Raw genomic sequence first — 26,060 nt, 5'->3', positions numbered from 1 at the left:
TTGTATTTAAGTTGCATAGATCTATATACCTAGGTAGCTAACGTGGCACTCCACGTTGTATTTGTTCTACAGATTTGCCATATTGACTTCACACTGCCGGAGCTAGTGCCATGTTTGTTCTCTGACACACACAGCTACATTGCATCATGTCAACCTACACAAGACGTTCCCTCATTAATTATTCGCGTCGGACACAATAACATAAAGATTGGAAGTGATGGTGACAACCAGGAAATGGTAGGAATTGACACAGTGGTACTCATCATCATTATGGCGAGACCCTAAACTTGGCGTGATACGCTGCCAGATTGCCCTCTGCGATAGCAACATGGGCTGCTATAGCTGCAATGCCATGTCAAGTGTTGGCAGAGTCTAAAGTAATACTACCAGAGCATAAAGTGAACTTTAAGCCGGATTGATTTGCATTATACTAATTGAGTCTCCCCAGAATATGATGCACTTTCAATACTAACTCTCCTTAGGATACAAAATACCTTCACTTACAATATAACTTGCATAGTCATATGTGGTAAGGCTGCTCTTGAGTCAAGTTGACTTCATTGACAGTAAGACCAGCCACCGACACCATCATCAGGCTAGTAAAAGTCGCAGCATATATAGTCTCTACCACCAGGACAAACAGCATCTGCAAACCTGCTGTTAGCCATACCATGCACAAAAACATGTGTTTACAAAGCTTCAGAGCTAAAATACCTTTAAGGACTCTTCCCGAACACTTGTTTTTCCAAACACATAGCGTAGAATCGTCTTTATGAGGGCAATGATTGTGTATTTTACACCCCCAGACATTGCTCCCATCGTGAGGGCAGGGCCAATCACCAGGACTGCCGGGAATAGCCTCACCACCCCATTTTTTGACACAATCGGTGTGGTCTAGGCAGATGCAGCTTTCGTCGTTGTATCTGCCGGAGCATGGACCGTTTATAGCCGCGACTGAGGCAGTCATGGACAAAGTGCCGAAAATAAAGGCCAGAAACTTCATGTCGTCGATCGAGGGAGCAAGTGGTAAGAAGTTTGTCTGTTATAGTCCTATGAAATTGGTGCTGCGTAAGACATTGAATGGGTTGAGGTTTGCAAATATATATACACTTACACGTATATCGTATTTGTTGTCGACCTCATGATTCAAGGCGTACTATCGACATTCGTTACAAAAGTACCCAAGAACAACTAGAAAGCCACATTGAACCAGAGCATTTCAAAGAGAAGCTTACAGGTTCAGGTTCACCCAAACGAGTTAGAATGAGGGCACTTTGTTTGTCTCCGTGCAATGGACATTGTCTCGTATCTGCATCTCCTATACCGTAGTTTACAGCATTCGAGTACTTTCGCATCTGTGGCTTACTTCCTCTTTGGGCGAAAAGTCAACTGGTGTTGTAAGCTGCAAGTGGTTCAGCCCTAGATTAGTGTAAATTCATGCTTAGTACCTAACAAACTGCAGAACCCTGCAATGTACATGCTCTCGTACCAAATACTTGCATTGCGTTAGTCATTCCCAATGCATGCCGCACGTTAAGCCGATACCGTAAAAGAATGGAAAGCGAAATAAGAGCTTGTATTGGTTCTTCCGCAGCCTTTTTACAGTTTGATACACCAGTCAGCCAGCTCGCCTAGTAGCGCCAGCATTGCAGTACAACTTTCCACCTTCTTCTCTTGTCAAGGTGACGAGACCCTTGTAACATTCCACGTGCTGAGTTACTCCAAGTGTTGGCCCTTCATAACGTGTTTTTTTGGAGCATCTACTAGCAAGGCCATCGTGTTATCGTATTGACGACACCCTCTGACGACGGCTTCGAGCGGCGTCCAGGGGCCATGGTCTTCGGAGGCTTCGCTAGAAACCCATGTGCTGAACTTGACCCTTGTTGACGCCGTATTCAGACCAAGGCCATGGCGCCTTTCCTTTTTCACACACCTTTTGTTGTATCGCCCGATTGAGCGTGAGAAAGAGACGCAGCAAACGGTGAATCAGTATGAGAGGACTTTGCATTGACCTTCTCTACTGTGAGCACCCAAATACTAGCCGATAGTCCATGAAAGAGATTATCACTTCCCGTGATTGAACTAATACTCCAAGTCTAACTCCTCACATCTTTAATACAATTACTGAGCCTTTGCTTTTGTTCGTCCAATGACTATTACAGCCTTGACAACCCTCGTCCGATCGAACCACTCAAACACCCTCGCAGTAAGGTTGTACCCAGCAAGCGAGATGCCATACGGACTCAAAGCAACCTCCTGTTTCCGCAAATAGCCAGATAAACCACCAAACACGTGGTCGGAGATATCCCGAACGTCAACACTCGCTCTATCGTAGCCACACTCGACAAGCTGGTCCCGGTATTGTTCCACCGTCAAGAACGTATACAGCGGACAGGACAAGAGAAAGCCTATCAGCCTTACCGCCATGGTCTGCCACATGGATGCACTCTCGTTTAGTACCAAGTCAAAAGCCATGACATTAGCGTCCAATGTCTGTGCTGCATGCTTGAAGATTGGTTTCCTAGAGGGCGAGAAGTGGTACAGACAATCTAGTCCCATGAGCCATCGCTCTGAGCAGGTCCCATCAGCTAGGCTGGCCACGGATGTTTGAATCGTGGTACTCCAAGACTCTGGCTTTGCTGCGTCGGCTTGGAACAGCTTGAACGAGTTTTCCGATAGCTTTGTCGCACTCTTCGCTCCATGTTCACCTGCCAATGCTTCGTTGAGTCTGCCCTGCGCTGCTTCAAGCTGTGTCGCATTCAAGGTAATCCCAACATAGCGAAACTGCGGCCTTGACCAAGCTTGTAAAAGCTCTGCGAGGGCAATTGTCTGGTCACCGCATCCAATTCCAACGTCTAACACGGCGACTGAAGGTGTGCCTTTTGAAGCTGACTTCCCTGGCATCTCCGTATCCTCAGCTAAAAGGCCCGCGGCACGAACCATTTTCTCCAGCAAAGCCCGCGTTGCCACATCAAACTGATCGATACGGCTGCCATCATTTGTTGTCCTACAATGGATGCGACATTAGACCACTTGAATTTCATTGCTTACTTATCTAAAAGCAGGCACAAGCGGAAAGAAACTCACCAGAATCCAAGATTCATCCACATAGATCGGAATGGAGTCCTGACATTGAGCTTCCAATGGCCGAGTCCGTAAATGTCGTTGGGTAGGAAGAAGGTGAACAGTACCAAGACGAGCAGTGCAATGGTAAGCGCGCATCCTGCCACAAACCCCACGACGAACTCCCTGGCTAAGAATGGTAAGGCCATGGTTTGGGTGAAGGGTGTTTGACGCTTGTGATGCTGTTGGAAAGAAACGTGGAGGTTGATGAAGAGTGCGAAAGTGGACTGAGCTTATGCCGCGGTTGTTGAGCTTCAATGTTTCATCCGTAACCCTAACCCTTGGAAACCACACACTGGGATCCGCTGGTTCCATGGATTCACGAATCTTATCTTAAAAAAAGCTGCAATCCTGCCATTTTAAATCTGCCAACATTGAAGTTCCATCTATTTATTAGTTATACCGTCATTTGCTCTTCGGACAGCAGCCTGTCCATCCCCCGTGCTTCCCCTAGCAACCGCTTCCAAAAGCCCTGATCCATGTCCCGTCTTCTCATGAGATTTCGTACAAAATTCACCGGCCAAGCACCATAGTCACCAAGTTCCACGGGCAATGTCCCCTCAATGTCAACAACCCAGACGCAAATCATAAGACTACGCGAGTTGTAATACTCCCGAGTCTCCCCCAAACCTGAGTGGTGGTGACAGTCACCATCCTCAATTCGGCTGGACATGATGTAGTCCAAGACGAGCATGTGCATGATAACCAAACGCGAGACGTGGTTGTTGGCATCAATAAACGAGGCGTACTCGGGCGACGAGAGACGGGCAAGATTCTCATAGAGAAATGTGTACTGCCGATAGCCTGTCCAAACAATTAACCAACAAAACAAACACAAGCGCAAGATGTACTTACTCTCCGCCATGTCAGTGACCACAGAAGACGCTATTTTGCGCATCAATGCCAAATATTCAACCTCGGCCACGCTTCGACACACTCTGCCGAGCTTTTCTAGACTGTCGCAGAACCCGACCGCCAAGTCCGAAGCCAGGAAGTAATGTGGTCTCTGCGCAAACAGTTCCATCACTTTGTCGACGTAGGTCTCACGCTCGAAAGATCTGAATGCACACGACAGGAATCCAGACCCAAAGAGCTCGCCAACGAGAAAGCCTGCGATGGAATGATCAGCTTTGTGAAGCTGCGTGATCTTTGGAGAGTAAGGCTACAAACATCCGCGTGTAATTGTGAGAAACTCGTACAGGCCATCAGGCATGTGGGCAGCCTGATAGCTTAGTGTAAGTGTTGCAGCAAAGGCCGCCTCTACTTCGACGAGAGATCGATCTCCACGAGAGAGAAACTCGTTGAGGGACTTGATGGCAATGATGCGATGCCGGAGTGCTTCTTGGGTGTAGCTAGTTGGTGAGAACATGCTGAGATGGGATGCGCCAAGTCCTAATATTGAGTGTGCCAGGAAGTCAAACTAGGAGTAAGCCCAAGTTAGAATCACACATAACCAAACTTCATGATAGCAAGACATGAAATTGTGTTGATAACTCATGGGGCACATATCACATCGCAATGCTACACCCACCTCATGGGTCATTTGAGAGACGCCTAGCCACACCAACCGTCCCCCTATCGGGAATGGAGGATGTGCAGAAACCAAAAAGTGCTGGAAGAAGCGCAAGTCCGTCATGCTAAAAGTCCCCGGCTTCGTCTCAAGAGCCTTGGTTAAGGTCGTCGGGGCCAACGCACCCGCATCTTCGTTGGAGTTGGGCGTTGTCTCGATTCCACTGGGGTTGGGGGACGGAAACTCGCACACCAGACGCAGCCGTTGACATGATCCGCATCTGGGCGTCAATTCATCGCATTTGACCTTGCGGCTCTTGCATTTGAGGCATCCAGCCCGCGACTTGGTGTGGCCTTTGCGCGGGATCGGACGCCGTCGAGGAACCGGTGCTGCTGGGGAAATTGAGCGCTGTAGTCCCTGAGACCCGGGCCCGGAATTGTTGGCCGCTAATTTGCTATTATCAGACATGGCGCCATGAATCTTCAATGTTGTCATTCTCGCCACGGGACAGAGTCTGGATATTTCACAACGACATGTGGTTGCCGACAGGGCGTCGGATTGAGGATAGCTCCCGCGCAATGCCAATCGCAATGACGACTCGCATTGCGTAGCCCTGTTATTCATAGTCTCCATCCAAATTCAGCTGTTATGGTGGCTAGCTCTTGTTATGCTGGCAAACCCTGCCGGGTTGGCTTTAGAGTCTGAGGCTTAGACTCTAAGCCATGTTTAGAAATCCCCAGATTATTGCTCCTGATACAGTTGTGAAAAAATATGTAAATATTAATAAAAAGTGCAGTTGTTAGAGCCATTCTAACCCTACTCCATCTTCAACGAAGATACTAGTTCATTATAGCATAACAACATGTTTTAGCTGTTCTGCTTATCCCTGGCTGGTGGCAAGCAGTTCGATGGATACCTGAGCTGCGGTGAACCTATGCCATGAGGCTAATGCCATACTCTAGCTGTTATCTTGAGGAAATTCTCCTAGTTTCCCAGCACATTTTTCATAGTTAGACTGAAGCCGTGGTGCCTGGGTAATAGCGTAATGCTGTCTGGTTGTTGGACGTGATGCGTATAATAATAGTATTCGGACAGGCACAGACTAAGTTCACGTTGTTTTCTCCTCCGCTGTTGGCTGAGGATCTGCAGTGGCTATCTTGGGCATGTCTGCATGTCGGCCCATGTCGGCCCATGTGCCACCACACCTTTCACCAAATGAGGCTGTTGGTGACAGCCTCACTCATTATGTTGATCTTGGCTCTCTGGAGATTTAGACTCTCTCACAATACTTAAGTCATTATCCGCGATCTACGAAACAAGCATGGCTGAAGCTGTCGGTCTCGTGGCAAGTGTTATTACACTTAGCGAGGTTGCTACCAAGATAAGCGTGCTAAGAGACCTCTGGAAACAGTTCCAAGATGTGCCTCACGATATCCAATACCAGCTTGACCAGCTTGAAGCCTTGGATGCAGTCATGACAAAAGTCGAACTTCAAGCCGAAAGTAACTCGAGTTTAGGAACTAGTACGGGAGTCCTTGCTGTAAAGCATTGCAAACAAGCGGCCCTAGAACTGGATAAGTCGATACAAGAACTTGAACGGCGAATTCACTCAGCTGGGCCGTTACGGAGAGCGTTGGGGAAAGCCAAGGTCGTTTTGGAGAAAGAGTCAATCTCACGCGCACAGCGACGTCTGCAGGAAGCACTGCAGATAATGCAGCTAGCTATAACTTTGCACATTTGGTTCGTGCCAGTCTTTTATTTCTTTGCATCTTCACTACTGCAAATTATTGGCTAACTAGTACAATGCTTTGATATAGTTCTTTAACGGAAAGTGTACCGGAGCGTACAGCGGCCGTCTTCTTCGCGAGGCAGACCGAGTCCAAAGCACCAGCGTCAAGCGGTCAAACAACTCCAAAACTCACCAATGGCAAGAAACAGGAAGCAAGCTCTACCATCCTGCAAGCAAAAAGACCACTACCATGGCTATACCAATCTGCCTTTGGCCGCATCATGGTTAGCAGGCACGCGGTAATTCAGCAGGATGCAAATTTTGACACCGACAGCCAACAGAGTAAGTCATCTAAGTGGCACTGACATGATATGTCTAATTTTTACCAACTTGAGCAGTTGCACAAGCTCGTATCATACTGCCGTCATGGCTTTCTAGCAAAATTTGGGATGTTTTTGCTCACCGATCTGTACACGGATTAATGTGGAAGCTTTCCAGTTGGAATGTCCGCCCCTGGAGCAGCCCCATATTTGATGCTGTTAGTGCAGGGTCGATTTCTAACCTTATGGAGATGCTATCGTCTGGCAGGGGGTCTCTGTACGACCGAACTCCATGTGGCCAGACATTGCTTCACGTATGTTTCATGCCCACAGCACAGATGCATACTTTTCATCTGATGTAGCTTTAGATCGCTGCCTATAATGGCAGATTTGACATGGCCAAGTCTTTGATCAAGATGGGTATCCCAATGCTCGAACAGGCTATATTTGGTCTTTTACCATTTCAATTGGCATTTTTCCGTCATCGTCCACATCGTACATATGGTGAGCCACTCGACCTTTTCATCAGCGCCATCAACGTTGGAGAATTTCGACAAGATTGGGCGTTACTCTATGGCCAAATTCCGCGAGCTGAGTCAACACACAGCATCTTCTCGCAATCTTTATGGTCCGTTCCCGGTCTAATAACGCATATTGATAGCGAAATGACGACAAAGTTCAGAGAGCTTCCAACAAGACTCAAGCTCGCCCACCTTCGTTGGCAGCTTGTCGAAGTGAGCGTCTTGAATAATATAATGACCGAGAATAATATAACATTCGATGACTTACGACTTAACATGAACAATACAGTTGATTCTTCTCTCCATGAATTTGTTTTCGCTTATTTTGCTCATTTTTGTCAAATGGCCCTGGCCTATCCCAAGCCAGACGAAGGCTTCTTTATTTCCAAACATCAGGAATGGAACCAACTCGCTTACTGTGTACTGTCAGACATGCCGCTCAGCTTCCTGACGAATCTGTCAGTGTCTGGAATGACACCACTGCTCTACGGTGCAATGTTTCAACTGGAAACCCTCTTCTGCTATAAGCATCGCCTCCCGAGTAATAAACGGCGGAAAACCTTGAAACTGCATCTTGATATGGTCAGGGCCTTTTTGGATGTCGTGTCAAGGAGTGGAATAGATCTCCAAGAGTACGGAAGAGACGAAGTAGCCGCATTTCAAAGTCATAAACGTGTCTTCTCGAATAAAGGCAGGACATTCTTCATGCACAGCCTCTATTATTGGCAGCCATACCTAGTGTCAATTTCGTATGGGCCGACACCCGAAGATTGGACATTCCTTTGGGACGATTTAGTTGAGGAGTTTGCGGGTGAGTTTTGGCAGATGATCGAGGACGGATACTACAAGATCGAGGACGGATGCTCCAAGATACCTGGCGCATGGGTTGACTAGACCAGAAAATGGGTCAGGTTGACTGCTTATGCTTGCCATAGGTCTGATTTACCAAATTTGCTTTGAATATTGGCAATGCGGCTATGATAGCGAGAATTTTAGTTGTTTATATGGCTAGTTGACATACTATCTGACTTTAAGGTCATGAATGGTTCTTTGGCTACCAGCGTTGCCCTCAAAGTTGTTCAACTCCTGTTATCCCAGACCAATTGCAACACTCGACATGTCTCTGAACCAGGCCTAGTTTGGAGGATTGCCTCGGAAAGTACTGCTCATTTTCTTTTCAAGATGAGATGCAAAGCAAACATTGTATTTACCCACCTCTTCAACTACCCTTACACTGCCATCATGCTGCGCCATCCCGCCTTACGCGTGATCCCACTTGACCAGGATATAATCGTAGCCAATCCGACGAAACCGACGTCCGGCGTGCCGAACTTTACCACCAAGGAACTCTTTGAACAATCACTCCACTGCAAAGCAATCGTCTTGTACATAAATGGGTAAGGTAGGTAACTTACAGGTTGCTGATGGCAGCGTGGGAATGAGCCCTACATGACGTGGCGGTCGGATTCACCTGTTGGTGTTGACGTTGCCAATTGTTGCATTGAATAGTGACTTCTAGGTGTAGAATGTGAATAATAATGTGCTATTATTCCTTTAAAAATGACCAATTCATCAAACCAGAGTCTCTTCAAAGTGCTTCTTGTGTTGAAACCTCAAGCTTCATGCACTTGCAATCATGTACTTTTGGTTTCTAATCCTAAGTCTCGCGACTGCGTCTTGTGTGCCAGACAAGTCATGCAAAGCTCACCCATCTCACCAAGGCTGGCCGTCGCCCGATATCTGGCGCAGCTTGAACACGACTTTGGGCGGCCAACTTATCAAGCCCGTAGCACCCGGAGCGGTCTGTCATCCAGAACAGCCAACGTACAACAAAAACGAATGTGCAAAGACACAGGTAGCATGGAATACCACCGACTATCACTGCAGCAATCCAGTTTCAGTCCTCTTTGATCAGTTCACAAACTTTACCTGCCTGCCGGATCCGCGTTATGCGTGTACGCCGGATGGATACCCAGCTTATGTCATTAACGCAACAGCAACTCGACATATTAAGATTGGCATAGACTTTGGTCAGCTTCCTCTATGCCTTTTGTTTTGAATATCCGTACTCATCTCTTCCTAGCTCGACGAAATAATGTTAGACTGGTCGTCAAGGCCACAGGCCACGACTATCTCGGCCGGTCAATCGCGCCAGGATCCCTATCTATCTGGACCCATAATCTAAAGAACGTCACGTATCATTCTCATGAATTTAGGCTTGCCGGTTCCCACAGAGTTATTCACGGAAACGCAATTACATTCGGGGCGGGCATTCAGATGCAAGAAGCATACGCTGCTGCAGACAAGCATGGACAAGTCATTGTCGGCGGGCAAGGCAGCACCGTTGGAATAGTTGGCTACATCACCGGAGGAGGACATTCTCCCCTGGGGCCAATGTATGGGTTAGCAGCCGATAATGTCCTTGAAATGTTAGTCGTGACTCCCGGAGGCAAGGTTATCACAGTCAACGAGGACCAGCACGCCGATTTATTTTGGGCCATGAGAGGTGTAAGTCCCCAAGAAGCAGCAGCCATACTCAATCGCGGTGTACTTGAGATACTAATAATCACCACAGGGCGGCGGTTCAACGTTTGGCGTCATTGTTTCAGTGACAGTAAAATCCTATCCCTCACCACGAGTAACCAGTGCGAAATGGGCCGCGTTTACCGATCCGAAAAACGACAGTACGAAATACAGCTTGATGTCCTACATTTCGTCAAAAATTCCACAACTTATGGATTCAGGTTTGTCGGGCTACACATTTCTATCTTCCAATATGCCACTGCCAATTCCATTGCCAGAAATGCCTTCGGAAGTAGCTGGCGCATTCGGCACAGCAATCCTTCAAGATGTCTCTGACCCAGATGCCATGTCAAAGCTGTTTAAGCCTATAAACGACACTATTCAAGAAAAGTGGCCAGGAAAAGTCCAGTTCATTACCATGATCAATAACTACACGTCCTTTTTCGCGTGGTACAAGGACAACCATGATGCAGGACGCGGTGGTCGCAATACCTTTGTTGCATCAAGGTTGCTGGAAAGGGATATCCTAGAGAAACACAACCACAATTTTACCGCGGCCTTGAAGAGAGCGTTTGAAGCAAATACGCGGTTTGACATCTTTATGGTTGGTGGTAGGGGAGTAAAAGATGCCCAGCCTAGGGGAGGCGAAAATGCTGTTAACCCAGCTTGGCGGAAAGCCACTGTGCTTGCGAGTATGTGCCAATCTTTTATTCCTAGGTGCTACACTCGTATTATTAACATTAATTGCAGTGACATCTACCGAATTCGGCCCTTTCAACGTCACAGCGGAGCAGAGCGCCATCAAAATATTAGACGATGCATTCGAGCCGATGCGCCTGCTCTCCCCCAAATCAGGGTCATACTTGAATGAGGTAGGTAAAGATGCTGATGTGAACATTTCAAGGTCTATTCGCTAATCCATGGTTCAACAGGCATTCCTTTTCGAGAAAAACTGGCAGAAGTCATTCTGGGGCGCCAATTACGCCAGACTACTGAGCATCAAGCGAGCAGTAGATCCAACCGACGTATTTTGGTGCGCGCCATGTGTGGGAAGTGAGCATTGGCGGGAGCAAAGAGACGGGCGGCTTTGCAAGATTACGGATAAATAGTATGCTGAGTATTTTCGGTCGTTGGTTAAACTCAGTTGTCTGTTCTGCTGCTTTGTAAATCTGGACGTGTAAAGTCAGAGGTGGCAACTGTAGGAGGAATAGCTTGGTAACATGGGCTGCCTTTCTGTAGCCGACTGCGTACTCTGACTGTTCATTTACTCAAATACTGAGCGAATTATGTGATAGAACCACTGTTTCCGACCTTTATTTCGTGTTCGGACTCTCTCGCATGCAGTGGCGGCTCGTCCAACCAGCTTCAGGTCCATATGTACGTTTACAGCATGTGAACAGCATGGATGGGATCGTTATATACACCATCTACTACGCTGTGTGAGTCATTATACATTCCCAACAGTGTTTTACATGCCCATATATACATGTAAACAACCAAATAGCAGATATCTTTACTCTCCCACACTCTCAACACCAGCCTCAGTCGAGGATTTCCCCTCCGCACCACTATACTCCAAACAATGCAAAAGATTCCGCCTACTCTGAACAGTTTTCGGATGCTGCCTCCCAAGCACCCTCTCCCGCAAAGTCAACGCCCGCCGATGCAACTCCTCCGCCCGCGAGTAATTCCCCTTATGTCGAAACACCTCTGCCAGATTATGCATGCTCTCAAGGGTGCGGGGATGCTCTCTCCCCAGGACTTCCTGTCTTACCAGCAACGTCTGCTGATTCAGTTGTTCTGCCTGTTCGTATTTCCCCTGTCTATCAAGCGCAAGCGCCAGGTTATTCATGCTGTCGAGCGTGAAAGAAGCGTGATCTCCCAAGACAGTTTTTAAGCCTTGTAACGCGTGACGTTGCAACTGTTCCGACTCCTTGTATCTGCCTTGGTTGTTTAGGGCCAGCGCCAAACCATTAATACTGCAAAGTGTTTTGGGGTGCTGGCCGCCTAAAACCCTTTTGCGGAGGTCTAGTGTCTGTCGGTGCATGGTTTCAGACTCAATGTGCTTCTGCTGGTTGTCGAGAACGAGGGCTAGGTTGTTCATGCTGTTTAGTGTATCTGGGTGTTCTCGTCCCAGGATCTTGCGCCTTAGTTTCAGTGTCTGCCTGTGTAGCTGTTCTGCTTCGCTGTATTTACCCCTGCTGTATAAAACGATGGCCAAATTATTGATGCTGGCTAGGGTCGTGCGATGCTCGTGTCCCAAGTGCATCCTGCCTAGTTCCCATGCCTGCCGGTACATGTGTTCTGACTGTTTGTACTTTCCCGTCATCATATAGCTCTCTGCAACATTGTGAAGTAGTTGCCATTCGGCCATCTTGGCTGTCGACGTATGAATGCTTAATACTTCTCGTGCGTGAGGCATGTATCTCAGCCATACGTGTCTGTTCTCGTGCCGGGGGAATGGGTATACACGGGACAGATGGCGGATGACGCTGTTACTCAATTCTGTCCATTCGTCCTTGATCCAGTTACGTGTTGCCAAACGAACAAGGCGATGAATGTCCAAGGACAGCGAATCTTCTCGCTCCGTTACAAATGCGTATGCCTTTAAAACGCCTATTGCCTTGTCGCGATCGACCTCGTCATTCGCAGGAGGCAGTAGGGATATGGGGATGTCGCGTTCCGCTAAGAAGCATATGAACTTGAGATAGTGGACGGCGATGGGGTTTCGTTCGGCAATTTGGGTAAATGAAATGAGCCAAGTGGTCGCTATTGGATTCGCAATGTCTGGGTACCGACCCTGATCTCCAAAGTCTTCACCAAGGAGTTTGATCTGGTTCTTGTCTGACGAAACGCAGTGCTCCAGGTACCGTTTTGTGGATATGCCGTTTTCAGCCATAAACGAGGACGCTTGTTTAATTGCCAAAGGCAGATGTGTCAAAAGTTCCAGCAGTGCTTTGGTGCTCTCATCATGGAGTAATTGACTCTCGTCCAGATCGTTTTGCAACATGTGTCGGGCTTCTTCTTCAGTCATCTCAGACAAATGCATTATTTCGTTCTTCCGAATGCCCAGTCGGGTCGGAACAGCGTGGTTTCGCGTGGTAAACAAAATGGACCCTTTTGGGCTCGACGGCATGTAATCCGCCAACGACGGACCGTCGCTTTCGCCAGCTACAAGATTGGCATTGTCGGCGTTATCAACAACTAGTAGCCAACTGCCCATGTCATCCTGGCTTAGCGCAGACTTGATGAGCGTCTTGATGTCAAATTTGTCGTTGTCAACTCCTGGCAGCGCCAGCGCTCTGCCAATATCGAAGCAGGCGTTCTCGAACGTGGCCAGTGTTACGGCCGGGATCCAGAAAACTGAGCACTCGGCGTCCATGTCACGGAGACGATATGCAGCCTCAAGAGCGATCTGCGTCTTACCAATGCCCCCGAGGCCTTCGAGAGCCGTCTTCTGGCAGCTGTTCGTCCTTGAGTTTGGGCGAATTTTGTCTATCAGTTTGGCAAGAGTGTCCTCTCTACCAATAAAGCCTTGGTTCCTTTCAAGCGGTACTATGAAATGAGTCTTTCGTCGAACTAAACGACTTCAGTTTCAAATAGTAGTAGACGGGAGAAAGGACGGCAAGGTATCACTAACCTCCGTGTGTGTAGGGAGTGAGCAACGGTTCGCCCCACCGATTTTCAACCGCCTCATACAGCCGAGCAAAAGCCTTACTCTTTTCTTCGCCATATATCGGCGGCATGCTAACGTCCAGTAAGCCCAGTAGGCAGTATGCCAAGTCTTCCTCGCGCGTGGTAGTACGCGAGTCGGACCATCTTATCCGTTCAAGAATTGTGAACTCGGACAGCTTCCTGCCACGGAGAGCTGTGATAGCAATCGCACTAATTTCATGTATCTCTCGCTCCAATGACTTCTTGTCGCCGAGCTTGTGACCTTCCACAGAAAAGAACGTGACTGAAGATGGAGCGAGCAACTCCTGCAAGGTCCAGCCGCGTGTGAACCATCTGCTTTTGCGGAACGCCTCCATCCACGGTAATGAGAACTTGTCTATTTTGCGACAATTCTCTGTCGAAACGTCAGATAAGTAGACATAACATTCCTCTGCATTCATGTACCATCGAAACATGGAATTAATCGCCTCAGAAAGCTCTGCGCTGTTCGACTTGTCAATACAACATGTGTCGACCCAGAAGAACCGCAGCCCGCTGGCCACGGCTTGAAGACCACAAAATTGGATTTTTCGGTAGCCAAGTTGCTTCTCTCCATGGTGGCTGGCAACGGCTTGCAGCTGGACGCCGCTTTTGATGTCGTCAAAATGGACTTCGGCTTTGTCTTGGCCCCATGTATGAGATAATATCGCGTACGGTGGGATGTTCTGTATGAGATCATCTGTCAAGCTGAGGAACCCGTCTTGAAGTTGAAGTAGACGCATGACCAGCACTCCTATGCGCCTTGTTTAACTGCATCGTCGAGTCTGAAGCATTGGTCTGCGGCAAAAATGGCCGATTGAGACACGTTTGTGTTGGATGCAGGTGCGGGCGCAGCGCTGACATGATGCTTCCTTGCCGACAGACATGATTAGTTCCAAAACACGTGAGGCTGAGTGGCAGCTCCTTGGGGAGGGAACATGGGTGAAATAACAGCCTCACTTTCTTAGCAACTAACTGTAAACTTAGGTGTTTGTTTTACTTTACGCCGAAAATATAGATGAAAGTACTTTGGCTTCCGGTTCCGAAAGAGGCGGAAGTATTTAGTCTGGCTACTGTTATCAGCATCCAAAGTCAACTTGTGTGAGAGGCGTTGCAACACGGGTCCCTGCAATCGCAATTCCTAGTTGCTTTGCTAAGATTCCATCGCAGGGATACGTGGACGTCAACTCGCGCGAAGTTACGTCATCGTCAATATTAGTGTCGGGCTTGTTGACAGTATGTTTTCCCAGATAACCCGGATAATAATCCAGAGCGCGATAGTTACCGGGTTAAGTAGAACTGAAGTCGTCCGTTATACTATCTCTAGCAAACTCGTCCCACCTACCCTTGCGCATAGGGTCGAGAGCCACCAGCTTATCCACCCATGCCCGTGAGCAACTAGCCTCACTGTCATCCCGAGGCGAATGTTGTTCCAGCCGCCGCAATTGTAAAGTGTATTCTAGTAGAGCCTGGTAAATCCACTTGATGTCACTATAGTCCTCCAGCAGCTCCTTGATCTCTTCTATCTCATGTTTCAGGTAGGTGATCCTCTCAGTTATTGTCAAAGCCGGTGCAATAGTATGTCGATTGCTGTCATCGACGATTTGCGATATCAGGAATTGGTGGTAGTACCACAAACTCTGATCTTCTGGACCAACGTTCAGACCCTCCCGCACCATGTCAAGCTCCTTCACGAGGAAGGCAGCTCGCGTCGCGTCGTCGGCGTCCCGCTCCGCGAGGACTCGCAAAATGAGTTGACTTCGATTGTGCCAGGCGGAAAAGTTGGACAAATTAAGATTAATCATCCTAGTTGTATAGGCAAATTCATCTTCTGCTAGACTCTTCCCGCGAAGCTCAGGACTCTCAAGCTTGTCCACCAACGATCTCCTGTAGCCCCAGGCATGGAAGTTGCGTTGGTCCCTCTCCAGCATCTTGGAGGTTAGACCGAGTTCGGCCTCCCATATCGCACATGCAGCGGGAAGCGACAGTCGACGGATCGCTTGTAATAAGATCCACCATCGGAATTTCCAGATCCAGTAACACTTGGGAAACTTGATCAACAGTGGCATCGTGAAGCTTAGTTCGGACTGCAAGGAGGTCTCGTCTGAAGCCTGGTCTTGGCTATTCGATGTTTGTCTGTCCGCCGATCCAGCTAGCACGCTAGAGATCAGACATTGGCGTCGGATATTCCATATCGTGTAGTACTCGGGATTAAGGTGAAGGATTTGGGTGGTGAGTTGAAAGAGCGCGAGGTTATAATCTCCCGAGGCTGCCTGTGTGCGTATTTGGTTCTCGAGGTCGTGGTATATCTCGATCTTCTTAAGGTCTTGGAGTCGTTCTTTTTCGGTACGCCGTCGGCTGGAACGAGCTACGCCATGCTGTGGAGGTCATGCCCAAGTCAATAAACAACCGTGGACTGACTATTTTCTGGCTATTCTTGCAAAGGTTGGAAGGGAATTTAAAACACTGATGGGTGGCACCTACACTTGCCATGTCAACGGCTCGTCCGGTACAGTGACCAGTGGCTTGCGCAGCTCTTGAGTTTCCGAAATGGAATTGCTGTCTCTACTGGTTGCAGCTCTTGAGTTTCCGAAATGGAATTGCTGTCTCTACTGGTTGCAGCTCTTGAGTTTCCGAAATGGAATTGCTGTCTCTACTGGTTGCACTATGTCCGACAATCGAACTTGAAGCAGTGCCGAGCCTGTTGTGTGTGAGTTGAAGTGAGTCGCTTGCTCCGGGCGGGGTGCGAGATTGGAAGCTGCCTACATGTGTGGTTCTGAACTTCTGGTTACGTCAAGTCAATTTGGTCAACTGGTCTGTGTTTGTTCTGAAGATGCCCCACTTCTGTTCCTGCCTTCAATGTTCGAATGTTGCTGCCTCCATCAATTGATGTCGCACTCAACAATCTGATGCAGGCAGGTGACGCTAAACCGTCAATTCGAACCAGGAATCTGACATCCACTCTGGAATTTGTTGGTCGCACGTAGAACTGGCAGCTCCTGCCCGTTGGTGAGAAGGAAATGTCAATACCAGACTCTCTGTGTCCAGACTACCCTAGGTAGGTAGAGATGGAGCTGGGAATCCCACCATGAACTCCGCCAGTTGCCGCTTCTTGAACCAGGCCAGCTGTGAGATGTGCCCTTGACTGAAGAAATACGTCTCGTAAAATTATCATGACTGTTGCTAGTGTACAGCTCTCTATGATGATCCTCTTCCATCACGAGGTTGATTGCATTCCTCGGACGTTTCGCGTGCAATAGTTCTTCATTCATCTTCCAACTCGTCTTAGCCACACTGACAAGTCAAAGGTCCCAACCTCAAGGTCACTTGGGTTTCCTGCAAACATAAATAGATGACCATGATCCGTCTCGGGTTCTTTCCCATCCGTGTAGTTGATTATGCACGGCTTTGTTTGATAATTCTTGGTTTCATAAGCAGCAAGTTTGCTGGCATGATCAACACTTTCAACGTTGTATACAACACCACTAACAGGAGCGTCCATTTCTCCATCGATTACAGCAGGATACTGGCCCCAAAGTTTACACGCATATCCGACCACATTTGCGGGTCGGAATGTCGGCTCGTGGTGTAATTCCAGGATCTCCGTAAGCATTTTGGGGTCCATTAGTGTGCCGTACAAAAAGTAGGGACCGGTTCGAGGCTCAAAAAAGTCGACATATCGAGGCGGATTCGGCGACTGATAAGCCCAGCCGGGTGGTGCGCTCCTCGTTTTTAAGAATAATTTGGACGTCTTGGTTTGTTTATTCTTGGAGAGAGGGGGAGGCAGCGGAGGCGGTGGTGGAGGGGGAGCTGGTGCTTTTGCTTGTGCTTGAGATTGATCAACAGAGCTAGACATTTTGACAAAAGAGTCTATGGTAAAGACCTTAAAATTACGGATGTGTTGTAGGAAGAAACATTGAAGCCAACAGCTAGGCCCGTATATCAGGCCAGGCCAGCCTTGAGTCCAGCCTCATGTGATCCGCGCCTACACATCGCGACCTGACTGGGACTTGCACCTTACGACTTTCTTATCAATAACCAACAATCCTACGCCTAAAATCTGAATTTGTCATAAATCTCATTAAACGTAGTACCAATCTGCAAGTTCATATCAATCTGCAGCACAGCGAGCAAAAGTTGAAGCCTGGATGCACCTGCTTCTAGCTTCCAATTTCGATCTCGATTGTAACAAAATCTCTCCGCCTTTCTCGTACTACAAGAGACTAGTTAGTCCAAAAAACGATAGTGTTTGTAATGAGTAGTTAGTAGTTCCTCGCTCTTTAGCTCAAACTCCAAAGCGAATGCACGCTGCCCAATCCATCCATGAAGAGGGCGACTGTTCTCTAACCTGCAGAACAGCATCTCTCAAAGCGGTAGCAATTGTGCTGTTTGCAAACGCATGAGACGCCGTGTTCATAAGACTCCGGTAAAACCATTGAGCAACATTTACTCCAACCGTGTCTTCCACTTTCCACAACGTTCCAACAACATAGGGAAACCCAACCACCTGAAATGTGCAAAACCTCATCTCCGAGGCGAAAAGTACCCATGGTACCTGTTGAACAGGCAGATAGAGATGCTATCCAGGCCATGTTTCCGTTGTCCAAGCCAGCTACTGCGACAGGATGAGCCCGTCAACCTCCTAGGATGCGCCGGCGAATGCCCTGGAAAGTATGGTTCAGGATTGCTTGATTCGCTTTCACACAGGTTTCAGAACCGTGAGCCCAATGTTCGTCCAAACCACCCCGCCCCCTTTTTATTGCTTCAGAGTTTGTACTGACGATCTTGTGCCCAAAGGTTCACCGGAAACAACCGGTGCAGCGACTTACATGTCTATCTATACTCAGGGTCACTTCTCAGACGGCTTACACACATCGCCATCGCCGTACTCGCGGCTTTTTTTTGGAAGTCCCTATCACTGCATGCTACTTGGTGCAGAGCATCCCCGTTCGCCTGATATTGATACTGCTCTCGGTGCTGACACCGATGATGACCATGTTGACGTTCTATCGCCAAAGATCAGTAGAACTATTCATGGTCGGCGCTACGGTTTGTACTCTTTTGCCCCTGTGAGAGAAGTATCCATTCTATGGTCGTTACAGTTACTACACTCCTCTCCAGCACAGCCAGCACACCATCTTAACAAATGAATCGATTCAGGGAATCTCCGTCCAAGTCTGGTGCAAAGGCAGTTAACCTTGTATGGGTACTGCTAGTTCCGTCGGGCATCAATGCGTCTTGGGGGAAAGGCTTAGCCGCTCAGGCAATTGCACCAGCCTCCATGTAGGGCGGCAGGTGATTAGTGCGCGTGACCAATTGGCTTCTCTTCTGGCTTTATGGAGGGATAAGGGGTAATCGTGCCAATAATAGCACACCTGGCAACTCAACTGTGCGCTCAGCTTTTACAAGGCTGTCTGAGGTGCTGGAATCCGGCGTTGCTCTTAGTTGCGTGTTGTGATGTAGCAGTCGAGCAGTCAGTCAGTCGTTAAAGAAGACCTGCAAGTAAACTTTTTGCCCAGGCAGTCCAGCTGATCACATCTCGTCCCAAATCTTCTCACTCTACTTGTGTTAGTGAATGTAATTGAAGGGACTGTACACGGAACCTCTAATGACAATTGTACCATTCAGCATTGTTCAGCTCATCAAAAAGTTGTTGCCATGGGTTCAAAGCAGAACAGGAGCGTGTAATTGCGAACAAAGTCGCGGTATTAATGCTCTAACTAACTGGAAATAAACAAAGTGAGAGTTCAGGAGTTATCGTAAAGCTTGGTGAACCGAGGCTAATTGTCCAGCTATGTGAACAGGTGTGTCCACGATTAAAGTTACATTGGCGATCTCCTTGGTCAACTTATAGTCAATTACCACTCGCTTCCATCCGGGTGATAGAGTTTGGTATCGTCCTTCTGAAAACACCCCTTTTGAAGGACCTGTCATGGTATCATCAATCTCGTCCACCGGGAAGTATATCCTGTGCCCCCGTTGAAGACGTTCAAATTTTGACCAAGGGTGGGATGAAGATTGACACAGATCGTCTGACACGGACTTGACGCATTCTCATACATTCAAGTGGGAGCACCAGACTACTAGCATGTATATCTTTATGCATAAGAGCTAGTGTTGTGTTAATGCTAACCAACATAACTATCTAGGCACTAAGACTTCGTTTGTGAGGTGGAAGGTTCCGAGGTCGTGTGACCGAGAAAAATTTGCAACCTTGACACTGGCAGAATAATACATGACTGCCATTTTAAAAGTAAGTGTTGCCCGAAAGGACATGGGGAGTTTGACATTTAAAACCGCATGTTGACCCATAGCTAGGCAGTGGCCTGTTCCACAGGGACGGTTCAATTCAGTTGCCATTGACATTGCTCAAACTTCTGAACATGGTTACATCAAATTCGGTATCAATTGATTCGTCCCAGCGTTTACATGTCCGGTCTGGCCCATTCGTCATGCACCAGGCATGTATGTCTACTGTAACTCCGATTACCATGCTTGCTGGACTGGCACTGGCGTGTCTTCAACCTTGACGGAAACTCCCGAGAAGTACAGTACCAGACGCAGTGTATAAGGTCCGATTGCGTCTGGTGGCAAAACAAGGCGGGCAGGGTTAACCATGGCACAGGTTTTGCTCAACTGCCCCCCAACACCGACGAAATGCGCAAGTGGCCGGCCAAGTTGGGGCCAAAGCTGCGGAATTGAATTCAATGTTGACACCAGCCTGCTTCAACAAGCCTGGTAAATGCCAAAAATACCCAGTTGGTGCCAACAAGTGATGCTGTCCGGTCTGGGGTTTTATGTAATCGAGGCATTGAGCTATTTTGCCTCCGTATCTCAACTTCTCCTTTCTTCTCTCCCAATCCTACCTTTTGTCAACTTTTGTATTTTCATTTTTATTCTTTTACACTGTACAAATCCAGGTAGCACTTAAACAACCGTCAATACAACAATGGCCGGCTCCACTGAACCAATTACCTCGACGCAGTCTTCAGACACCTTGGTGGCGGCTGCAAGGACGCCAAACGATGCACCCAAACACAACGAGGAACGGGACGACAAGAATTCCTCACGATCTACTGGTGGAGGAGCGACAGAAGCTGAACAAAGCCAGACTGACTCTCGAAAGCCCCCAGACTGGGATGGTATCCTGCTCACCAATGACGAGCCCCCTTCAGGAGAAACGCTCCAAGACATTCGTGACTACATTGTACTCGACGAATTTGGGGGAAAACATCATTTTCACACTCTTTACGAAGGTGAAGGAATCACCCAAAGAGTTCTCGCCATTTTTGTGCGCCATTTCTACTGTGGTGTATGCTTTCCCCCCTCTCCCCAAGGCTCTGGATCCAATTTGAGAGCACAAGCTGATGGCACGTATCGCTAGGCTTGTATGGACTATTTGAAATATCTTTCGAATGCCTTGGACATCATCAAATTAGAGGACTTAAGGCCCAAAGTATCTATCGTTGTCGTCGGCTGCGGCGACCCAAGACTCATTGATGGGTACAGGTGTACCACCTACTGGCAGTTTCCCATCTATACAGACCCAAGTGGTGTGCTTTTTGATCGTCTTGGAATGAAGAAAACACTCTTACTTGGGCCGAAACCAGAGTATATCACGAGAAGCCTGGTTGTGCTGCTCGCGGACGGCGTCCGACTAGCAGCCAAGGACCTGTCGTCTGGACTGGCCTTCAAATCAGGCAACTTGTTCCAATCTGGCGGAGAGTTTCTGTTTGACATTGATAACTCCGGGGGGTCATTGGCGGAAAAGGAGATCCGGGAGAAGGACAGTGATGAAGAAAATGAGGCTGGCGGAGCCACAGGACAACGCAAGTGTGTGACGTGGTGCCATCGCATGAGAACGGTTCGGGATCACAGTGAGGCCCGAGAAATAATGTATCAGATGCAGAAGGGACCATGACATGCTGAGTACATAGACTTCACATCAAAACAGGGCAGACCTGTAAAAACTATGCTCGCCTGGGGTTGGCCCACGCGAGTGTTCATCTTGTCGACCTCGTATCGCAGCTAGCACATTGAACATGGTCATGCGCACTTTTCAAATTGGGCCATTTGTTTTGTCCGGTTATTCGAGGCTATACAGATGGGAGCCAATTCCCGGTCAGTTCCGCACTCTGAAATATCGAGTCCACACCGAGGCGTGGCAGAGAGGGTGTGGTTTTAGACTCCTCCACAGCACTCTCTGTATCCAGTAGGTTGCCATTCTCGGATGAATCTTCCATGAACTTTGCACAGCTCTTCAAACTCCCAGGGGCTATGCCAAAAGAAAAGAGTTGTGCTTGAATGTGAGACACATGGCTGATGTTGGTTGCCTTGTTTGGACCACCTTTGGTCTTTCCCTTTCGATTCGCTCAACACATCCCTTCCTGTCACCCTGCAGTACCACCATAGCAAAGCCCTGCAAAAGCACGCTCCAAGCACGTTCCAATTGTGGTCTGGAATCGATGAAGAGGCCAAGGCTGCCAATCAGCAAGATACCGTCAGACGTGGCTGCATTATCACAAGCGTGCTTTGGGCCAGAGCATGCAAAACGAACAATGCGTTGCGAATTTGGATGCAACCTGGTGTTGTGTGATAAAGAGTTGTGCTGGAGACGGAGACAATTATGTTGGATCGTGCGGATTGAGTCGCTGCTGAAGCTACTCGCTTCTTGAAAGCCGATAGAATGGACGCGAGTGGACATCAACGAACCAAGTTCTACTAATGAGTTATTAATACGTTTGTTTTCCCCTGAGAAGAGCTGAAAACTCGTCAAAAACCTTGGAGTATCTTGCGTCCGCCTGCATCAATCTCACTCATGGACAAAACTATGATGTTTCCGGTGGAGAAGTACACAGCCGGTTGGATATGTGCCAAACAAGTGGAAGTTGGCGTCGCATATCGTATGCTGGATAAGTCTTTCGAAACCCCTGAGAATATTGCGGATAGCGACAATAATCAGTACAGATGTGGTCGCATCCGCAACCACTTCGTTGTCATTGGCCATCTGCCTCCTGGCGTTAAAGGAAGCAGCTCAGCTGCGACGGTCGCTCAAGACATGAGAAGAACCTTTCCTCGGCTGAAATTCGTCCTCATGGTAGGGATCGGTGGCGGCGTTCCAACACGAAGAGATATCCGTCTCGGTGATGTTGTCGTCAGTGTGCCGGAGGGTCTAGATGGGGGCGTTGTATCATACGACGTTGGGAAACGGCTGTCGCAAGGAGTTTTTCAGCTGGCAGGGCACTTGAACAAACCTCCGAAAAATCTACTGAGTGCTATTACCACGATCCAACAAGCGCTGGACGACCCTAGCGAGACAGATGAGGTCTCCGCGCATCTTGGGCGAATACACGGTATGGACGGATACGAGCGTCCTGCCGTGGATCGGCTGTTTGATAGTGATTACGAGCACCAAGGAGAGGAAGAAGATCGTTGCGTCAAGTGCGACCGGGAGCGGTTGCGAAAGCGTGATCCTCGCAAGAGTCAGCGGCAAATCACCGTCCACCAAGGAAGGATTGCCTCCGGAAACTCAGTTATGCGAGATGCAAAAGCGAGGGATGAATATGCAAGAAACTGCGACATCCTGTGTTTTGAGATGGAAGCTGCTGGTCTAATGGATAATGTTCCATGTCTCGTCATTCGGGGTATTTCGGATTATTGTGACTCGCACAAGAGTGATGAGTGGCACAAGTACGCGGCACTTGTTGCTGCAGCATATGCGAGACAGCTGCTTTTGGTTCTGAGGGCAGATGGGCGGAATGATCTGCCGTCTTGGGAGAATCAAACAGGGGATGGTGAGGACAGAAGTTCAAGATATCTTCTCGAAAGTTAGTAGTGGGCCATCGTAATCCAAGCTCTTTCGGTTGCCGAATAGGGGATTTAACGACTCTGCTGACAGGGTTTCTGAACACCTCGAAAAGAGAGACCGAAGAAGAGCGCAACTTGATACTCGATTGGCTGACCACATTGGATCATAGTGGCAGGCAGAATGATCACCTCCGGCGACGAAAGCCTCGCACCTTCGAATGGTTTATTGCCGATTCAAGATTCCAGATATGGCTCCGTACGGAGAAACGAACTTTATTCTGCTGGGGCAGCCCTGGGGCAGGGAAGACGACGTTGAGCTCCGTGGTCGTCGATCACCTGCGCAGCCAATACGCAGAGAGTTCAAATGTCGGCATCGCATACATATACTGCAGTTTTCAAGAAGAGAAAACGGTCGAAGATATGCTCGCATGTCTACTGAAGCAACTGGTTTTTAACAGAAGTCCGCTGTCTGAGGCGGTTAAATCTCTCTATGACAACCATACCAGGTGGCGCACACGGCCTACACCTCAAGAGCTTTCCGACACCCTGCTTGCCGAAGTTCAGCTACTCGCAAGAGTTTTCATAGTTGTTGATGCCTTGGATGAGTGCTTGCCGTTCAACACGTCCTTGAAAGCATTATTGTCGGAGTTATTCAGCATCCAGGCTCGAGGAAATATAAATCTCTTCACCACCTCCAGACCTCTCATGCAGATCTCATGTCTTTTCCACCCAAGTGCGTCACTAGAGTTCCGTGCAAGCGAGGACGATCTACGTATATATGTGGAAAGCGCAATGGGAGATCTTCGGAAGGTTGTTCACAACAACACAGAGTTGCAAGAGAAGATTAAGCAGACGATACCGAAGGCTGCGGACGGAATGTAAGTCAACTGTCAATGTACCCTCTGGACGCTCTCTCCTGACAGCATGCTCTAGCTTTCTCCTTGCCGAGTTGTATTTTGGGTCGTTAAGCGACAAGATATGTGCCAACGACATTGAGTTTGAGCTCATGGACTTCGAGGAACAGGGTCGGGATTGTGGGGAGGATAAAGCCGAGGTGCTCGACAACTACTACGGCCGAGTAATGAATAGAATTGAGCGGCAAAAGCCAGGACTCAGAACTTTGGCAATGAAAGTACTTTCTTGGCTCACGCATGCGAGGCGGCCTCTTGCCATATCGGAAGTTTGTGAAGCACTTGCTACGAAACCCGGAAAATCCGAGCTGAATATTGGCGACTTCCCAACGTTGGAAGACATAATATCCACGTGCGCCGGACTCGTTGTGGTTGATGCAAGGGGCATTATAATACGTCTCATCCACTACACGGCGCAGCAGTATTTGTCTAGAAAGCAGTGCTTTTCGACTTCTGAGTCGGATATTGCGAAAACTTGCCTCACATACCTGATGTTTGCAGCTTTCGAAAGCGGCCACTGTATAAGTAATGAGGAGCTCAAGCAGCGATTGGAGTCCAACCGTTTCTATGGATATGCTACCCGAAACTGGGGTTATCACGCTCAGCGTGCCGGCGGCAGTTTGCAACTCTCTCAAGCAATCACCCGGTTCCTCCAAGACGACGCAAAAGTTGAGGCATCCGTCCAGGTACTCTTCACTGATTTGCAGCACCCGAGACAGCATGGGTATAGTGAAAGTGTTCCACGGGGATTCACTGGTCTGCACCTGGTGGCATTACTTGGCGTGACAAGCATTGCTCCCGAAATACTCAGTAGGAATCGCCTGAATGCCAGAGACAGCCGGGGCAGAACACCATTATTATATGCCGTTGAGAAAGGTCACATCGAATTCGTCACGCTTCTGCTTAATAACGGCGCTGATATCGATTCAAGAGACAGCACTGGCTGGACACCACTATTGATGGCGGCCTTGCGGAGATGGGACGACATAGCTGATCTGCTAGTTGCCCGAGGGGCCAAGTACAACTTGGAAATAGGCTGCCAAGGTCACACGCCGCTTACGTATGCGGCATCGATTGGTAACGAACAGTTCGTCAAGATCCTCCTGAGTAAAGGGGCCAATCCCGACGGGAAGGATCCTGCACATAAACGAACGCCGCTGATCTGGGCCGCGAAGAACGGACATCTCGCGGTAGTGAGATTGCTCCTTGACAAAAAGGTGAATCTGGGAGCAAGCGACCATGATTTGGGCCAGACTGCTCTTATGTGGGCATCTAAGGAGGGACATATTCCCGTCGTTGACCTCCTCCAGGAGAGAGGAGCCAATTTTCCGGCGACGGATAGCGATGTGGCCTGAAACCACTTGCATGGGCTCAAAATGAGGCTATTCTGCTGTCATTCCGCTGCTCAATGGATGTTGAGCAATTTGTAGAAGAGTAGGAAAGCTCGTTTTGTGACAAGGTATCATGCAGGGTTGAATTCCGCCCCTCACACTTTGAGGTCATTGTGAGTTGTAGCGTGGTGAGGCACAGTTCCAGTGCCTGCTCTGTTGTTGTCAACATTGAAGGGCTTTTGGCCAGAAGAATTGTACCACAACTCTAAGAAACATTGACGGCATGCAAAGACGCACAGTATTTTACCGTCCTTTTGTTATCTTACTTGGCATGTAAACTATTAAGAAAGTAGACTTAATTATATTTCGCAGATCGAGTGTAGTGTTTGCAATATTTAAGGTTGCCTGTAATGGAGCACATAATTTCCAATCCAAGCCATCCGAAGCCGGATCCATCCAGTAGCAACATTGAAGTTATAGGGTGCGATGTATCGTGCCGCTTAATGGCATAGTGGTAATGTAGACGTAGTTCTCCAATTCTGCATGGCAGCCACAGTGACGATCAATTGATCAAAATTGGTCCATGGCTGCA

The 26,060-nt window shown here is 48.4% G+C and overlaps 8 protein-coding genes across 8 annotated transcripts; 5 read left to right on the top strand and 3 right to left on the bottom strand.

Annotated features, from left to right (window-relative positions):
• Positions 1-3,520: 3,520 nt before the first annotated feature.
• Positions 3,521-5,101, bottom strand: VFPPC_08348 (C6 transcription factor; the record flags this gene model as incomplete). The annotated part of the gene is made up of 4 exons (XM_018287074.1): positions 3,521-3,927; positions 3,979-4,233; positions 4,294-4,543; positions 4,655-5,101. 4 exons carry the CDS (start codon positions 5,099-5,101, stop codon positions 3,521-3,523), a joined length of 1,359 nt encoding a protein of 452 aa, XP_018143925.1.
• An 853-nt stretch (positions 5,102-5,954) lies between these two features.
• Positions 5,955-8,097, top strand: VFPPC_08347 (ankyrin repeats (many copies) domain-containing protein; the record flags this gene model as incomplete). Its single annotated transcript, XM_018287073.1, has 4 exons — positions 5,955-6,373; positions 6,451-6,704; positions 6,761-6,996; positions 7,051-8,097. The coding sequence occupies 4 exons, from the start codon at positions 5,955-5,957 to the stop codon at positions 8,095-8,097; spliced, it is 1,956 nt and encodes a 651-aa protein (XP_018143924.1).
• Positions 8,098-8,839: 742 nt separating this feature from the next.
• On the top strand, positions 8,840-10,835 carry VFPPC_16070 (FAD binding domain-containing protein; the record flags this gene model as incomplete). Its single annotated transcript, XM_018293823.2, has 5 exons — positions 8,840-9,233; positions 9,287-9,711; positions 9,779-10,418; positions 10,477-10,598; positions 10,659-10,835. The coding sequence occupies 5 exons, from the start codon at positions 8,840-8,842 to the stop codon at positions 10,833-10,835; spliced, it is 1,758 nt and encodes a 585-aa protein (XP_018143923.2).
• A 404-nt stretch (positions 10,836-11,239) lies between these two features.
• On the bottom strand, positions 11,240-14,162 carry VFPPC_08346 (kinesin light chain 1; the record flags this gene model as incomplete). The annotated part of the gene is made up of 2 exons (XM_018287072.1): positions 11,240-13,305; positions 13,367-14,162. 2 exons carry the CDS (start codon positions 14,160-14,162, stop codon positions 11,240-11,242), a joined length of 2,862 nt encoding a protein of 953 aa, XP_018143922.1.
• Positions 14,163-14,708: 546 nt separating this feature from the next.
• On the bottom strand, positions 14,709-17,275 carry VFPPC_08345 (prenyltransferase alpha subunit repeat protein; the record flags this gene model as incomplete). Its single annotated transcript, XM_018287071.1, has 2 exons — positions 14,709-15,797; positions 16,736-17,275. The coding sequence occupies 2 exons, from the start codon at positions 17,273-17,275 to the stop codon at positions 14,709-14,711; spliced, it is 1,629 nt and encodes a 542-aa protein (XP_018143921.1).
• Positions 17,276-17,818: 543 nt separating this feature from the next.
• On the top strand, positions 17,819-18,569 carry VFPPC_17825 (hypothetical protein; the record flags this gene model as incomplete). The annotated part of the gene is made up of 2 exons (XM_022429503.1): positions 17,819-18,141; positions 18,188-18,569. 2 exons carry the CDS (start codon positions 17,819-17,821, stop codon positions 18,567-18,569), a joined length of 705 nt encoding a protein of 234 aa, XP_022285443.1.
• Positions 18,570-20,368: 1,799 nt separating this feature from the next.
• VFPPC_08342 (ahpC/TSA antioxidant enzyme domain-containing protein) lies at positions 20,369-21,340 on the top strand (the record flags this gene model as incomplete). Its single annotated transcript, XM_018287069.1, has 2 exons — positions 20,369-20,731; positions 20,804-21,340. 2 exons carry the CDS (start codon positions 20,369-20,371, stop codon positions 21,338-21,340), a joined length of 900 nt encoding a protein of 299 aa, XP_018143918.1.
• Positions 21,341-22,237: 897 nt separating this feature from the next.
• On the top strand, positions 22,238-25,492 carry VFPPC_08341 (ankyrin repeat-containing protein; the record flags this gene model as incomplete). The annotated part of the gene is made up of 3 exons (XM_018287068.1): positions 22,238-23,246; positions 23,318-24,104; positions 24,160-25,492. 3 exons carry the CDS (start codon positions 22,238-22,240, stop codon positions 25,490-25,492), a joined length of 3,129 nt encoding a protein of 1,042 aa, XP_018143917.1.
• Between the last annotated feature and the right edge of the window lie 568 nt (positions 25,493-26,060).

Source organism: Pochonia chlamydosporia, chromosome 4 (assembly GCF_001653235.2).
Source record: "Pochonia chlamydosporia 170 chromosome 4, whole genome shotgun sequence".
Lineage (NCBI taxonomy): Eukaryota > Fungi > Ascomycota > Sordariomycetes > Hypocreales > Clavicipitaceae > Pochonia > Pochonia chlamydosporia.
This window is presented reverse-complemented; position numbering and strand designations above follow the sequence as displayed.